This window comes from Saimiri boliviensis, chromosome 13, assembly GCF_048565385.1.
Source record: "Saimiri boliviensis isolate mSaiBol1 chromosome 13, mSaiBol1.pri, whole genome shotgun sequence".
Classification (NCBI taxonomy): Eukaryota; Metazoa; Chordata; class Mammalia; order Primates; family Cebidae; genus Saimiri; species Saimiri boliviensis.
Window position 1 is genome coordinate 57,234,730 of NC_133461.1, and position 17,617 is coordinate 57,252,346.

Sequence of the window (17,617 nt, forward strand, 5' to 3'; positions counted from 1 at the left end):
CTAAATATCATCGCAATTTGACCCAGCATCATCCACTTAAACAAATACACAAGTTTTTCCTTTTCTTTTCTTTTTTTTTTTTTTTTGAGACAAAGTCTTGCTCTGTCACCCAGGCTGGAGTGCAGTGGTATGATCTCGGCTCACTGCAACCTCCACCTTCCAGGTTCAAGCGATTCTCCTGCCTCAGCCTTCTGAGTAGCTGGGATTACAGGCTCCACCATGCCCGGCTAATTACAAGTTTTTCTTTAACAGTGAAAACCTTATCTCATTCCATTTTCTCCTTAAACTCATTTCAATCTACATTCCTCAGAGAATTTTACTCGAATGTAATATAATTTTGATCGTTTTGAAATTTTAGAAATTAAGAATTTCCTGTGACACCAAACTCTAGGTATCAAATATTTATTCTGGATTGGGTGATCATTGTAATTATCATTTGTACATAATTAAAATAACATAAATATACTACAAATTTGACTATTAAATATAGAAAAGTAAAATTTTAAACAAAAATATATCTCTTAATGAGAAGGAAGAGCTTTTTACACTCCGATAAGTTCATGTATCCACTAATAATAATAATAATTTCTTCCTAGAACAAGACAGGATTAAGCATCATGACCATACCTCTTGGGGGATGTTTTTATAGATGCAGGCCCTGTGACACCCACTAGCATAAATGCACCTGCCGATTGTTATGTTCTTTTCCCAGATCTTCCCCTGTTAGTTTCTTCCCAGTATTCAGGTCTCAGCTCAAATATGACCTCCTCAATGAGGCGTCCTGGTGATCAGATCTAAAGCATCCTCTACGCAATCACTCTTTAGTGCTACACTCATTAATTTACTATCATCACACTTGTCTCTATCCACAGATACCTTGTTTGGTTACTTTTGTATTGTTTGTCTCTGCCAGAATATCAGTTCTTTGAAGAAAAGGACCTTGTCTGTCTTGCTCTTTGTAGACATGAGGAAGGCACCATGATATAAATGTGTGTTAATAAATGAATAATATTTGTCTGAGAGAACCATTCATTCTAACAAACATTTATTGAGCAACCAGTTTGAAAAGAACCATTCTCTCTCTATTTTATTATTATTATATTTTGAGACGTAGTTTTGCTCTTGTTGCCCAGGCTGGAGTCCAATGGCATGACCTCAGCTCGCTGCAACCTCCACCTCCTGGGTTCAAGCAATTCTCCTGCCTCAGCCTCCCAAGTAGCTGGGATTACAGGCATGTGCCACCATGCCTGGCTAATTTTGTATTTTTAGTAGAGATAGGGTTTCACCATGTTGGTCAGGCTGGTCGGGAACTCCTGACCTCAGGTGATCCACCCACCTTGGCTTCCCAAAGTGCTGGGATTACAGGTGTGAGCCACCACACTGGCTGTTATTCTCTTTATTATCAAGTCAAGATATTCAAGGAAGGCAGAGGAAGAGAAAGCTTCGTGTGGGCAGAGAAGCCTAGTCTTGAGATGTGATTTAGCTGTTATTTGGTTGGAATAATCCAGGCTCAAAATAACACAAGAGGCCTGGCATGGTGGCTCGCACCTGTAATCCCAGCACTTTGGGAGGCTGAGGCAGGCTGTTACCACAGGTCAGGAGTTCCAGACCAGCCTGGTCAACATGGTAAAACTCTGTCTCTACTAAAAATACAAAAATAAGCAGGGCATGGTGGTGGGTGCCTGTAGTCCCAATTACTCAGGAGGCTGAGGCAGAAGAATTGCTTGGCCCTGGAGCCAGAGGTTGCAGTGATCCAAGAATGTGCCACGGCACTCCAGCCTGGGTGACAGAGCAAGACTCCATCAAAAAGAAAAACAGAAAAGAAAAAAGAAAGAAAAAAAATAACACAAGGATGTTAAAAAAATAACACAATTGATGCAGGGCAGGCAAGCCCGGAATTGGGCTTAGCCCAGGAGGGTTCTTGGTTTTGCTCAGGAAAGAACTTAAGAGCTACCTGGTGGAAGAAAAGCTCTGTTAAGGTGGCGATGTTGTTACAGCTCCCTGACTTCTCCCGCAGAGTAGAGCCACCCCATAGGCGGTGTGCTGAGAGCAGTGTTCAAAGACAGGTCTGCAGTCATATTTATAATCTACTTTTAATTATATACAAATTAAGGGGCAGATTATGCAGACATGTCTAGAAAAAGGGTGGTAACTTCCAGGTTGTCGGGTCATTGCCATGGAAAGGCATAGTAAGCTCTGGGTGTTGCCATGACAATGGTAAACGGACATGGCACACTGGTGGTGTGTCTTACAGAAAGCTACTTCTGCCCTATCCTTGTATTGACTACTCCTCAATTTGGTCCCATGTCAGAGCCCCACCTACCTCACAATTATTATGTTATCAGGTTTTTAAAAAATAAGACAAGGAAGGCTGAGCATAGTGGCTCATACCTTAATCCTAGCATTTTGGGAGGCTGAAGTGGGCAGAACACTTCAGGGCAGGAGTTCAAGACTAGCCAGACACAGTGAAACCCCATCTCTCCTAAAAATGCAAAAGAAAACATTAGTTGAGCGTGGAGGCAGGCACCTGTAGTTCCAGCTACTTGGGAGGCTGAGGCAGAATTGCTTGAACCAGGGTGGCAGAGTTTGCAGTAAGCCAAGCACCACTGCACTCCAGCTGGGGGACAGAGTAAGACTCCATCTCAAAAAGAAACAAGAGAGAATAACACAAGGAAAATAAGCACAGATAATGTTCATCTGGATAATCTGGAATATTTTCAGTCTGGGATCTTGCTGGTGCTTGGAAATGTGTAGGGACACTTTTCAGCTGGTGTGGGGTGGGAGAATGCCCACATATGGTTGGTTGGCTTTCCACAGTCTTGCTAAAGCCTTGCAATATGCAGAACAAACCTGTCCAGCTAAGAAAAGTCCCACGCAATACGACAAGAGCACCTCTGTGCTCAATCAACAGTAGAGGCAAAAGGATGCTTGCAGGTAGAGCACATGTATCAGTGCATTTTAAACTCATTATGAAATCATTCTGTAAACCAAAAATAAAATTCTAAGCCCCAGAACCATCTGAAAAGACCCCTCCTCTGAGCCAAAGGCATTCCAAATTTAACCTGAAAAACTAGTTCAGGCCGGGAGAGGTTGCACATGCCTGTAGTCCTAGCTACTCAGGAGGCTGAGGTGGGAGGATGGCTTGAGCCCAGGAGTGCTGGACTGTAGTGCGCTATGCCCATTGGGTGTCTGCACTAAGTTCGGCATCAATATGGTGACCTCCCAGGAGTGGGGGGACCACCAGGTTGCCTAAGGAGGGGTGAACCGGCCCAGGTTGGAAACGGAGCAGGTCAAAACTCCCATGCAGTGGGATTGCGCCTGTGAATAGCCACTGCACTCCAGCCTGGGCAACATAGTGAGACCCTGTCTCTTAAAAAAAAAAACAACAAAAAAAACAGTTCAGGACATGATCAGAAGGGGAGCCAGACATGCCTCATGATTCCCTCTTCCGTTTGGAATTTAGGCACAGCTGACTAGCATTGACATCAACACAGACCTTAAGACAGGTAGAACACACTCTTTAAGTCTGATAAGAAACATTTACAATCTATCTCTCTAATGCCTGCTACCTGGAGGCTTAATCTGCATGATAAAACCTTGGTCTCCACAACCCCTTATCTTTTTTTATTTTTTGAGATGAAGTATCACTCTGTTGCCCAGGCTGGAGTGCAATGGCATGATCTCAGCTCACTGCAACCTACACCTCCTGGGTTCAAACGACTCTCCTGTCTCAGCCTCCCAGGTACCTGGGATTACAGGTATGTGCCACCACATCTGGCTATTTTTTTTTATTTTTTTATTTTTGTAGAGACGGGGTTTCACCATGTTGGCCAGGCTGGTCTTGAACTCCTGACCTCAAGTGATTCACCGGCTTTGGCCTTCCAAACTGTTGGGATTACAGGCATGAGCCACCAGTCAGGGCCCATAATCCCTTATCTTAACCCAGATATTCCTTTCTATTGATTCCAAGTCTTTAGATAATTCTTTCAAACCAAATATATAAAAAAACAAATTGTAGCCTTGGGCACATGTTCTCAGGATCTCCTGAGGGCTCGCCGGCCATTGGCCACTCATATTTGGCTCAGAATAAATCTCTTCAAATATTTAACAGTTTAAATCTTTCCGTCAACAGTTCCCACTCCCCAGTGTTAATGTTATAAACAATACAGTAAAATTGGACAATGCAGTCTTTGAAAAACTTGGGTCCGACCAAGCGCGGTAGCTCACGCCTTTAGTAATCCCAGCACTTTGGGAGGCCAACGCAGGTGGATCACCTGAGGTGAGGTGAGGAGTTCCAGACCAGCTTGGCCAACATGGCAAAACCCCATCGCTACTAAAAAAGCAAAAAAAAAAAAAAAAAAAAAAAAAAAGAAAGAAAAAGAAAAAAAATAAAGAAAGAAAGAAAGGAAAGAAACTAGGTCAGCGTGGTGGCGCCTGCCTACGCTGGAGGCTGAGGCAGGAGAATTGCTTGAACCCAGGAGGCGGAGGTTGCAGTGAGTCGAGATCACACCACTGCACTCCCGCCTGGGAGAGAGAGCAAGATTCCATCTCAAACAAAAAACCTTGAAAAAGCCCTGGCAGCCTTTAATCAAGTAAAAAAACCTGCATTTTACTTGCTCCGGTTGCAGGCCTTCAGTGAGAAAGAAGAAATGGAAATGCAAATCCCTTTGTTAGTTGTAGGAAACTGATCTCAAGTAGCAGTCTGCTGCTAAGACCTCCGGTAAACGTGGGGACTGTGCCGCGAGCCTAGAGGAGGCGCAGTCGAAGGTTTCCCTCTGGAGCAGTCCTTCCCGGCCACCGCATCCGGATCCAGCCTCCCGGGTTTCGGAGGACCCTCAGCTGTTGCCTCGGGCTCCGTTCCGGGCCGCACCTGGGCCTCCGGCGTTTCCACCCGGCGCAGCTCTCTCCAGCTGGGGCAGCCGCGACCCCGCCGAGCAGGAAGAGGCGGAGCGCTGGACGGCGGCGGGAAAAGAGCGCGCCGAAGGGCCCCTGCCACTGCGCCACCTCGCCTGGCACCGTCCCACGGCTAGCTGCGCTACTTCTGCCTCCGTCCCGCACGCCTGCAGCGCCATGCCGGTCGCCGGCTCCGAGCTGCCACGCCAGCCCTCGCAGCCCGCCGCCCAGGAGCTGGACGCCCAGCCGCGGCCCCCTCACGGGGAGCTGCAGTACCTGGGGCAGATCGAGCACATCCTTCGCTGCGGCGTCAGGAAGGACGACCGCACCGGCACGGGGACCCTGTCGGTGTTCGGTATGCAGGCGCGCTACAGCCTGAGAGGTAACAGGCGGGAAGGAGGGAGGCGCGGCCGGGGAGCGCGCTCGGGAGCTGCCGGACGCTGCGGACCGGGTTTAGTTCTAATTTCAGTCTTGCGAGGGAGGGGAAGGTCCCATTAGGGACGTGGTCGGCGTTGGGTCACACACGCTGGAGCGGCCGCCGGGAGGTGATCCCGGTCTCGGCGGCTTAGCGGCCTGGGCTCTGTCACCCCGGCATCACTGGGGTGACTGAGACCCCTGAGGCGGGCGTGACTGGGCAGCGTTTGTCCCCCGCTGGAGAGCGAGGGAGAGCCGCCCGGGCTTGACCGCGCGCTGTTTTGGAAGTCCTGACTTGTGCCCTCCTCCTTCCTCCCCTGTTGACCATTCCGCTTTGCAGTTTTCAAAAACTGGAGCGAAAATGATGTGGGCGGGGCAGCGGTGGCGGGAAGAGGAGAGAACGGAGGCTGGCGCGGGAGCTTGGCTTCCTGGCGGCCTCCCATCCAATCCCCATGAACCAGCTTTCCTCTTACACCTTGAAAAGAGAAATTCGGGGGTCCGACTATAAGTTCTTGTTTGTCCTTTCCTCTTCTCAAACAGGATCACCCCAGAGAAAAAATGCCTCTCGGGTTGTTGGCGTCAGGCTTTCCGGGGACAGTGGGGCGGGGCGGGGCGGGGCGGGGCGAGCACAGGACGTTAGGCGGTGGGGTGTCCGTCATCCTGGATCCTGCGCCTGCTGCGTGGGGGAGGGGACTCCTCCAAGGTGTGTGAGCCAGGGGCTGACCTGGACCTCTCGAAGAAATGGAGCGCAGCCTTGACACAGGGGTGGAGGTGGTTTTGAGTGGGGGAACCCATTCTTGGTGAGGCAGATTCACTGTAGTCAGGGGAAAAGCCCTCCAGCCCACACCTATCTAGAGACTGGAATACACACCAGCTGCTGTGGCTGGGACAGCTTGGGGAGTTTTGTCTGAGCAGCGGGATCCACTTTTCTGCAGCTCCAAGCCCAGGGCCTTTGATGAGCCATAGACCTCATTTTTAACCCCCTTGCTGCTTATACATTGAGCAAGTTACTTCTCATATAGCTTCTGCATATTTAAAAATGCTCAGTACGCAATTCTGATAAAAGCAGGTGCTGGCAAAATCTGTTGTCTAAAGACCTCAGAGAGTGTGGGATGAACAAGTACTGCATTTAAAGATAAGCTTTTTTACACGTTATTTCTCTGCGGCTGGACACTTCTGATGCCTCCCTTTTTGTCCCTGGGACACATGCTGGGTGTTTTCTTCACACTGTTGCGACAGGATTAGCACTAGTGGGCAGTGGACGGTAGCTCTTCCCTTTTCCACGTGGTCATCCCTGCCCTCCCCACCGTCTCACTGTGTGGAATTCCTGTGTCCAGTAGTCACCAGGGCACAGGAGTGCTGTCTTAGCCTGAATTGGGTCACTAATGTGACTTGCATTCTGGGAGCTCCACCCTGATCTATGGTGCCCACTTTGCAGGAATCTAGGCTTTCTGGATGTTCCAGAACTTCATGTCCCAGGGCAGTTTTCTTTCCTGAGGAAAGTTGGATGGCATGATCTGTCTTCCTGTCTTGAAATTGTATGGCAAATTGTTTTTCAGATGAATTTCCTCTGCTGACAACCAAACGTGTGTTCTGGAAGGGTGTTTTGGAGGAGTTGCTGTGGTTTATCAAGGTAAAGAAGTTGCTGCTGTTAGAAGTCATTAGTCTGTCCTCAGCACAGCAGCCAGTGTGATCCTTTCAAAAGTCAAAGTTATGGGGTGTGGTGGCTCGTGCCTGTAATCCCAGTACTTTGGGAGGCCAAGGGAGATCACCTGAGGTCGGGAATTTGAGACCAGCCTGGCCAACATGGGAAAACTGTCTCTACTAATAACACAAAAATTAGCCAGGTGTGATGGTGCATACCTGTAATCCCAGCTACTTGGGAGGCTGAGCCATGAGAATTGCTTGAACCTGGGAGGTGGAGGTTGCAGTGAGCTGAGATTATGCCACTGCACCCCAGCCTAGGCAACAGAGGGAGAACCCATCTCAAAAAAAAAAACAACACAAAAGGTCAAAGCATATCATTCCTCACCCTCAAGCCTTTAGTGGCTCCATTTCACTCAGTAAGAGCCACGGTCCTTATGGGGTCCCTTTTTCGGCTCTAGCCTTGGCTGCCACTCTCTGCCCTAGCCCTGCTGTTCTCCTTGTGAGTTTTTGAGCACACCGGGACGTCCCTACTCCCTGGAACCTTCTCCCCTCACACTTGGCTGCTCCTTTATTTCCTTTGAGTCTCTATTCAGGCAAGCCTTCCTAGACCTCCTGATTTTAAGACTGACTTTCCCTCAACTTTCTTGGTTTTTCTGCATAGATGAACGTCACCATCTGATGTATGTCAGCCTTTCCCCTCCCCTGTTAGAAGGGGGACAGCAGACAGTAAATAAATAAGTGAAATGTGCTATAAGCTTTGTGAGGGCAGAAGATTTGTTTCTCATGTTCACTATTGTATCCCCAGGGTCTTGAACACAGCCGATCACATAGTAGGACTCAACATATATTGCTTACTAAGTATAGATACCACCTGTGTTCCCATGTTCATATAAACTAGGAAAGTCTCTTGAGTAACAAGGTGAACCCCTTCCAGAGGGCTGAGTAGGTACCTCTGGTCAGGGCCAGAGTGCCATGAAGACAGGCAGCAGCCCAGCCCAGCTCCTCTGTGTTCCGTGTCCTGGTTCTACAGTGATGTTCTGACCAGTGCTTGGAAGGTAGCTGAGGGGTGGGCTCAGGTCTGGGCTGGATCCTTTCTATAGAGCACTTGGTGTGGCTTGTATGGTTTTGGGTCAAGCCGGACCCAAGCCCTCTTTTCCCATTTTAGAAAGGCTTTAAATTTGGATCCAGCCCAGTCTGCCATAGCTCTGTGTTCTTGGGGTATTTTGTTCTGTATTGGCCTATCTCAACCAACAGTGAGCCTTGGATTTGAAACATCAAAAACCTCAGAAGACGACATTCTTTTTTTTTTTTTTTTTTCTGAGACGGAGTCTCACTGTGTTGCCTAGGCTGGAGTGCAGTGGCACGATCCTGGCTCACAGCAACCTCCACCTCCCGGGTTCAAGCAATTCTCTGCCTCAGCCTCCTAAGTAACTGGAATTACAGGCTCCCACCACCGTCCCTGGCTAATTTTTGTATTTTTAGTAGAGACAGGGTTTCACCATCTTGGCCAGGCTGGTCTTGAACTCCTGACCTCATGATCCACCCACCTCGGCCTCCCAAAGGGCTGGGATTACAGGTGTGAGCCACCACGCCCAGCAACAGCATTCTTAAATTGGCTAGAGCCAGGTCTGAATGGACAAAAAGGAGAGACTTTTGAAGCAATACGTAAAAGATTGAGAAACAATTTGTTGGAAATAAAACCAGAACAGACTCAACAATAGAAAGGGAGGAAGCAGGATGCTCAGAAATAAAATGCATTCCCTGTTTTCTTTTTCTTTTTCTTTTCTTTTCTTTTTTTTTTTTTTTTTTGAGACGGAGTCCTGCTCTGTCCCCCAGGCTGGAGTATAATGGTGTAATCTCGACTCATTGCAACCTCCAACTCCTGGGTTTAAGCAATTCTCTTGCCTCAGCCTCCTGAGTAGCTGGGATTACAGGTGACCTCAACAATGGCCAGCTAATTGTTTTGTATTTTTAGTAGAGACAGGGTTTCTCCATGTTGGCCAGGCTGGTCTCGAACTCCTGACCTCAGGTGATCTGCCTGCCTCAGCTTCCCAAAGTGCTGAGATTACCAGAGTGAGCCACCACACCCAGCCCCCCTGTTTTTAACTTAATGCTTGAATTTGGAATTCTAAGAAGTCCTTGCCAGGAACATCAGACTCACCTCTGATAGTTGGAGTTGCTCCATTGGCGACTCGATCAAATACAGGAGTCGATGCACCTGCACTGCTGCTAGGGATCTGTGGGCAGACGGGCTACGCAGTAGCTAGGACCTATTCGGTGCCAAGCATTTTGCTTGCATCATCTAATCCTCGCAGTAATACAGTAAATATAGTATTCATTTTATAGGTGAGGACAGTGAGGTCGGGGAGAGGGAATAGGCAGGGGTAAGAGGAGAAGGTAGGTGGAAGGGCTAGGCATTGAGCCCAGCTCTACGTGGCATCAGCCTTGCTTGTTAGGGCACGTCATACCCAGAGGCACTGGAGGCAGATGGAGTCTTTCCTTGACCTTGAAGCATGGCGAGGATACACGTTAAGGTGTCACAGGCCAAATCTAATGGGATGAAATGTAAGAGAAATAAACATAAGGCTTTGTACTTAGCAAAAAATAAAAAAGAACAGCTTGTGTAAGTACAGATTGGAGAGAAACACAACTTTATAGTGGAATATATGTGAGTGAATTAGGGTCCAAATTTAGTCCAATGTGACATATATTTACCAGTAAAGTAAAATACTGAGTAGTCTGATTATTAGGAATATCCTATATGCCAGGTAGGAGATACACTGGACAGATTGCACGTAGGCATTAAATTCATTTTGGAGGATCGTATGTAGATAACATATTTGATTAAGAAACATAAAACTCAAATCGGTGGAATACTTAAAGCACTTGGAGGTGTTTAGTCTAGAACAGGCATCCCCAAACTTTTTACACAGGGGGCCAGTTCACTGTCCCTCAGGCCATTGGAGGGCCGCCACATTCTGTGCTGCTCTCACTGACCACCAATGAAAGAGGTGCCCCTTCCTGAAGTGCGGCGGGGGGCCGGATAAATGGCCTCAGGGGGCCGCATGCCGGACCGTAGGTTGGGGACGCCTGGTCTAGAAAGCTTAGTTGAGGGGAATGGAAGAAAACGTCTGAGAGGATGATTCCAAAGAAGGGATCAGACTGTCCTAAAGCCCTCAGAAATCTGGGCTGGGACCAGCCTGCTTAAAGATAGGATGGGCTCCACATGAGTGGTGTCAAGTGCCCACCTCCCAGCAAGTCAGCAGGGACCGGAGGGTGTCTTGTAGGGGGTTTCTCAGGGGGATCAACTGAGATGGCTCAGAATTCACTTGGATGCCTGCTCTGCTCTCCCCATCTCTTTCAGGGATCCACAAATGCTAAAGAGCTGTCTTCCAAGGGAGTGAAAATCTGGGATGCCAATGGATCCCGAGACTTTCTGGATAGCTTGGGATTCTCCGCCAGAGAAGAAGGGGACTTGGGCCCAGTTTATGGCTTCCAGTGGAGACATTTTGGGGCAGAATACAGAGATATGGATTCAGGTGAGGAGACAGAACGATGCCTTCTATTTCCTGAGTGCCCTTGCTAGCATGTGTTTGCTCTATTGTTTTGGATAAGGTCCAGGTGATGAGTCAGTGTCACAGGAGCTGATGTATAGCTTTGACCTTGTGAGGGATGGTGCCAGGTTAAGCCACAATTAAACCTCATGAAGGCCGTTTCACAATCTTGATGATTAGCAATTATTGGGTGCTTGGTACTTTCCATACTTGTGTTAATGGTAGATAGCTGCACGGTTGGTGTTTGTGTTGGGGAATGGGAAGTTCATCCGTGGAACAAGGGACAAAACGCCCCCATTGCTTTGTGGTATCTTTAATCTCCCTTTCGAGGCTGAGCCACAGCATGCTGGAGGTGGTGCTGCTGTGAAGCACAGTACCAGGGTCACCCTCCGCCCCCAGCTCTGCAGAGGTGGAGAAAGAATGCAACATCTCACTCCTGGACTTCCACTTTCCTGTTACTGTTGGTGTCACCTCTTGCAGAATGTCACAGAGCCCAGCCCATCCCACCTGTCCCTAGGAAAATCAGATGCCTACCTTGGATGTGGGGTATTATATGCAATTTACTAGCTGGGCAGAGACCAGCAACCTGGAGAGTGTGTCTCATCTAAGGGGACAGTCACATCTTATCCCCAGCCACCTGGAGAATTTGGGCCTGGTGGTGTCAGAATTCTTCAGTAAAAACCTAAAATCTACATTTTATGTGCAATCATAATTTTTTTTTTTTTTTTAGATAGTCTTGCTCTGCCACTGGGCTGGAGTGCAGTGGCGCGTGATCTTGGCTCACTGCAATCTCTGCCTCATGGATTCAGGCGATTCCCCTGCCTCAGCCTCCCGAGTACCTAGGACTACCAGCGTGTACCACCATGCCCAGCTAATTTTTTGTATATTAGTTGAGACGGGGGTTTCATCATGTTGGCCAGGATGGTCGTGATCTCCTGACGTCATGATCTGCCCGCCTTGGCCTCCAAAAGTGCTAGGATTACAAGAGTGAGCCACCGCGCCTGGCACCATGAGATCTTTTAAATGTTAGCAACGTTACAAAGTTTAAAAATGCTGTGTGGACCTAGAATAAGCAAGATCCTAAAGGCAGAAAGTAGAATGGTGGTCCCTTCTGCCAGGGACTGGGGAGAAGAGAGGGATGGGGAGTTCTTGTTTAATGGATATAGAGGTTTTGTTAGGGATGACAAGAAAGTTTGGGAGATGGATAGTGGCGATGGTTGCACAACGTCAGGAATGTACTTAATGGCTCTGAATTGCACACATAAAAATTGTAAGTTTAATGTTATGTATACTTTATTACAATGAAGAAAGATGCTGTGTGGGTCAAGTTGTGTGTACAGGTAAGGGTTCTGCAGGTCGTTGCCTGCACCTCAGTGTAGGGTGTCCTTCCTAGGATGTGAGGCTGCTCCCCTGGCTTAATGATGCTTCAATGCTGCCTAGTGTTTAATTATTTCTTGTTGCTTAAGAGGCCTAATAAAATTATGGTCTTAGTTTACAGTTGTATGATTGCTTAGCTGTTGGATTTTAGTAGGGAATTCTGCCCTTTTTTGTTTTTAATTTTGTTTTATAGATTTCACAGGAACTTTTTTTTTTAATGCACAGAAAGTTTCCCTGGACTCTCTACCCAGTTTCCCCCAGTAATAATATCTTGGGTAACATCCTGCATACATTGACATTGGTGCATTCCTCAGAGGTGTCAGATTTTGCTAGTTTTATATGCACTTGTGTATGTGTGTATTTGCAATTTTAGTGCAGGTAGATGGGTGTAACCACCATAATCAAGTTACAGAACTACACCACCACAGTTCATCTTAAAAATCTTGGATGTTACCTTTTTTGGAACTGTGGCCATGAGAGTACTTTCTCCCAAAATTTTGAGAACTACTGAACCAGAATATAGTCTGATACTAATAGGTAGAAATTTAACCAGAGGAGATGATGAAGCTCTACAATTCAGTTAACAAATCACTTCTCAGCTTCCAATTCCATCTCAGAAGGAAGGAAAGGGATTAAAATCCAGAGACCAGAAACTGGAACAAGGTAGAAGGTGGTATAATCATTATAGAGGTTTCCTGATGTTTACAAGTCAGTTGTGTGCTGAGCTGCTGAACTCTAATTTTAGGTCGAAGTGTCAGAAGCATGCTGCTGAGGTGATAAAAAGGAATCCATGGTCCTCTGTTAGTTGGAAAGTATATAGAATGCTGTATTCTATGTAAGATTATAATACTTTCTGTGAGACAAGGATAAACTAGATTTTGTCAGTGAAATTGTGACAAGAATGGTTGATAAGTTCAGAGCCTAAGTTTGTGGGAGCACTGGAAGAAATTAAGATTGTTGAGATTGGAAAGAGTTAGCTTTGGGGGGAACAGGAGGAGGTGACTCCATGACAACCAAATATTTAAAGGACTGTGTAGAAGAGGAAATAGACTTGGTTAGGGCTCCAGAGTACAGAGCCAGCAGTCAGACGGGGCCTTGAACTCAATCCATTGAGATCTACAAACTTCGGAGTGCACTAGATATCTTGTAGCCATGGGTCAAGGGGGACCCTGGGTGAGAGGCTGTAAGAGATGACCTCTAAGGCCATCTCATGACCTTTGTGATTAATATGTGATTAATGTGTGTACCTGTCCTTTTTGACACTTCTATAGATTATTCAGGACAAGGAGTTGACCAACTGCAAAGAGTGATTGACACCATCAAAACCAACCCTGATGACAGAAGAATCATCATGTGCGCTTGGAATCCAAGAGGTTGAAAGAACCCCATCATCTTCATTTATACTAACCACATTCTTAGAGGGAAGTGATGTGGTTTTGTGCAGAGCCACTGGAGGGAGGCAGGACCTTGGCAACTTCCCCCAGCCACGTGGTTGATTGTGTGACCTTGAGCAAGTCACATTTTGCTCCACTTTCACCTTCAGATCATGAGGTTGGGCCCAGATGATCTTAATTTGTATATTTATACTCATTCTTACTCCAAAAAGGGCTTCAAATGGCCTAGAAACTACATGTAAGATCTTAACGTTTTAAATTGAAGCAGATGAAGTTCCAGGTCACTGCCATCTCACTATTATTAACATTTTAAACAATTTTATTGTAAAATTCAACTCTGCCAGGGTGTAGAGCCAGGAGTGGTGGCTCACACCTGTAATTCCAGCAACTCCAGAGGCCAAGGTGAAAGGATCAGTTGAGCCCAGGAGTTCGAGGCCATAGTGAGTCATGATCATGCCACTGCACTCCAGTGTGGGCAACAGAGTGAGACCCCGAGTTTTAAAAAAAAAAAACACAAAACTCCATCAGGATGTCACAAGTACTTAGGGTGGAATATTTGCATCTGTAATAGAGACTTTTATTTATTTATTTATTTATTTTGAGACACAGTCTCACTGTTGCCCAGGCTGGAGTGTGGTGGTGTGATCCCGGCTCATGGCAACCTCCACCTCCTGGGTTCAAGTGATTCCCATGTCTCAGGCCCCAAGTAGCTGGAACCAACAGTTGCGCAAATTTTTGTAATTTTAATAGAGACGGGGTTTTGCTATGTTGGCCAGGCTGGTCTTGAACTCAAGTTGGCCTCAAATGATCTGCCCACCCTGGCCTCCCAAAGTGTTGGGATTATAGGCATGAGCCCCTGTGCCCGGCCATGTAATAGAGACTTTTAATATAGGATCTGTGCCTGAAGCACCAGTTTCCTGTGGCAAATGGAATTATTCCTGCTGCATTTGTAACTGAGTGCCACGACGGTAGCCCAGATCCCTTCAGCTCTGATGGAAGAGCATTGCTTCAGCCGTAAATGTACATCTGCAGATGTCCTCGTGCCGATGGACAGACAGTCTCTCTCAGCTTCATGCCGTGGCTGCGGGCGCTGTGGGTTATGGACATCCCTGCAGCCCAGTTGCTTGCTTTCCTGCTCTCCACTGTATGAGTTGGCTTCTGTTTCTCTTCTGTTTTACTTTGCCTTTAGCTGTGGTCTTTCAGACCACCACCCCTCCTTATCTTCCTCTGTGCTGTTTCCTCAGATCTTCCTCTGATGGCGCTGCCTCCATGCCATGCCCTCTGCCAGTTCTACGTGGTGAACGGTGAGCTGTCCTGCCAGCTGTATCAGAGATCAGGAGACATGGGCCTAGGTGTGCCTTTCAACATCGCCAGCTACGCCCTGCTCACGTACATGATCGCGCACATCACGGGCCTGAAGGTGGGCTATCTTGAGAAAGGTGATGTTGCCAGCCTAACACACTGAACTCTACAGTTCTTTAATATGGAAAAACAAATAGCAGAGAGTTTAGTCTCTGATTAATTTTTAAGTTTGCTGTGATAAGACATGAACCGACTTTTACTTTGAAACCTTTCGTGGAGCTTTTCTGGCCATGTGGTCTATATACTAACAGGTCTATAGAGATTGTTTGTGGTACAGCTTCTGTGAATTTTCTGAAAAGCTATGCTGAGGTTGGGCATGGTAGCTCATGCCTCTAACCCCCAGCACTTTGGGAGACTGAGGCAGGAGCAAGGGCTTGAGGTCTGGAGTTCAAGACCAGACTGGGCATCATAACAAGATCTGTCACTACAAAAAAATTAAAAAGCTACACTGGTTAAATTATTTTTTTAAAAAGCCTTGAGGTGTCTGCATACTCTAATGATTTTTGAATGATGTTTTAAAGGAATTGAAACTAACATGTTGTTCTGCTTTCTCCCCTGGGGTTTATAGCCAGGTGATTTTGTACATACTTTGGGAGATGCACATATTTACCTGAATCACATTGAGCCACTGAAAATTCAGGTAGGAATTAGATGTTATACTTTTGGGTTTGGTATCTTCTCTTAATAAAAAGTTGATTATGGAACAGGTGTCTGCTCAATGCCGTGTCCAAGATAAAGATGACTGCTCCGAATGTGGGGCTTTAGTTTAGGGAGAAGTGGTGGGTAGGTGGGTAGGACGAGGCAGACATCTGCCTCAGCAACCATGGGCACTTAACATGCCAGGTGCTGTAAGGTACTAAGCACCAATACCAGAGAAGGAAGAGCCACATTCAAGCCAGGAAATTATCCAAAAGGGGGCATTTTAACTCATATTTTAACCTGAAGGAGAATTGAAGTGCAAATGTTTTTCTTTCTTTTTTTCTTTTCTTTTTTTTTGAGACGTAGTCTTGCTCTGTCTGCCAGGCTGAAGTGCAGTAGCTCAATCTTGGCTCATTGTAACCTCCACCTCCCAGGTTCAAGTGATTCTCCCGCCTCAGTCTCCCAAGTAGCTGGGACTACAGGCACATGCCATCGTGCCCAACTAATTTTTGTATTATTCATAGAGATAGGGTTTTACCATGTTGGCCAGGCTGGTCTCGAACTCCTGACCTCATGTGATCTGCTCGCCTTGGCCTCCCAAAGTGCTAGGATTACAGGCATGAGCCACTGCCCTGAGCACAAATGTTTTTCATTAATTTTACATTAAGTGCACTATTTAGGTCTGAACTTCAAAAGTCTGTCCAAATCCCTAAGTCATAGCTGCCAACAAATGATTTGAAATGGCAATAAAAGTATAAGTTCATCTGCTTCATGAGCCCTAAGGGAAAAAAGACTCAGAACCAGAAACCTTTTAGCCCCTTTCAGGTTAGATACAGATTTTAAAAGTTATTCCTGTGTGTGGTGTCTCACACCTGTAATCCCAGGACTTTGGGAGGCTGTGGCAGGTGGATCATTAGGTCAGGAGTTCAAGACCAGCCTAGCTAAGATGGTGGAACCCTATCTCTACTAAAAATACAAAAAATTAGCTGTACATGGTGGCGGGCCACTTATCCCAATGAATCAGGAGGCTGAGGCAGAGAATTACTTGAACCCAGGAGGTGGAGGTTGCGGTGAGCAGAGATCGCGCCACTGCACTCCAGCCTGGGCAGCAGAGTGAGACTCTGTCTCAAAAAAAAAAGCCACTCCTTTGAGGGAGCATGGCTGCTCTTGAATGGAGGGTGACTTTAGGCTTATTCTCTCTGGCTTTCTGCTCCAGTCATTTTTAGACATAGTAACAGATTATGAACAGGTTGTGACCTGTGTTCACATCCTAATTGCCATTGTCTGTTCATCCCCAGACTCCTGGCTTTAATCCCTTTCTGTTCGCTGTCCATGCATTCATCTTCCCTTTCTGCCAGGAACAGTTGGGTTAGGGATTGTGGAATTCAAGCAAACTTAGAGCTACTATGAGTTACAGATTGGCTGTGTTCCTGTCTTTAATAAATTTGCCAAGAGTAATTATAAGAACTTATACTTGATGAGGCACCAGGCTCCTGTCACTGTGTAATGTCACTCTCGATCTGTGCAAGAGAACAGCTGGTTACACTCCAATCGCGTTACATAACCTACGGCAAGGTCTAGAGCATCATACTCCTGTTAAATAAAACTTTGTTGATCACATCCTGTGTACTTGTTTCATGGACATGAGGAGCAATTACAGCAGGTTGTACAGTTACGGCAAAATAATGGTCTTATTTTGTTTTTAGCTTCAGCGAGAACCCAGACCTTTCCCAAAGCTCAAGATTCTTCGAAAAGTTGAGAAAATTGATGACTTCAAAGCTGAAGACTTTAAGGTTGAAGGGTACAATCCTCATCCAACTATTAAAATGGAAATGGCTGTTTAGGATGCTTTCAAAGGAGCGTGAAGGATATTGTCAGTCTTCAGGGGCTGGGCTGGATGTCAAGGTAAAAGTTCTTTTTGCTCTAAAAGAAAAAGGAACTAGGTCAAAAATCTGTCCGTGACCTATTAGTTATTAGTGTTTAAGGATGTTGCCACTGGCAAATGTAAATATGCCAGTTCTTTCCATAATAAAAGGCGCTAAGTTAACTCACTGAGGGTATCTGAAAATGCTGAGATTATGAACAAAGTGAGGAGAATGAAATGTGTATGCTTTTAGCAAAAATAATGTAGGTACATTTCAATCCCATGTCCTTATAAAGAAGGTTGGTGAATTTCGAGAATTTCACAAGCTTTTCTCTCAAATCTAAGGATGCTGAGTAACACCATCAATCAATGTAGAGTGTGGTTATTGCACATTTAATGTTATAGTTGTTTTATAAGTTGCTATAATAAAGAAGTATTCTGCATTTGTCCATACTTTGTTCATTCTGTATTGC

The 17,617-nt window shown here is 46.4% G+C and overlaps 1 protein-coding gene across 1 annotated transcript; it reads left to right on the top strand.

Moving 5' to 3' along the window:
* Nucleotides 1–4,830: 4,830 nt before the first annotated feature.
* Nucleotides 4,831–17,587, top strand: TYMS (thymidylate synthetase). Its single transcript, XM_003924798.4, has 7 exons — nt 4,831–5,275; nt 6,867–6,940; nt 10,319–10,493; nt 13,157–13,258; nt 14,524–14,699; nt 15,210–15,281; nt 16,987–17,587. The coding sequence occupies exons 1-7, from the start codon at nt 5,071–5,073 to the stop codon at nt 17,122–17,124; spliced, it is 942 nt and encodes a 313-aa protein (XP_003924847.1). The 5' UTR covers nt 4,831–5,070; the 3' UTR covers nt 17,125–17,587.
* Nucleotides 17,588–17,617: the final 30 nt, after the last annotated feature.

Bases quoted from the DNA above. Each gene is read 5' to 3' on its own strand.
- TYMS (XM_003924798.4), top strand. From the start codon at position 5,071: ATGCCGGTCGCCGGCTCCGAGCTGCCACGCCAGCCCTCGCAGCCCGCC. The intron at 5,276-6,866 runs GTAACAGGCGGG...ATTGTTTTTCAG, and splicing joins GGCGCGCTACAGCCTGAGAG to ATGAATTTCCTCTGCTGACA. The intron at 13,259-14,523 runs GTTGAAAGAACC...CTGTTTCCTCAG, and splicing joins GTGCGCTTGGAATCCAAGAG to ATCTTCCTCTGATGGCGCTG.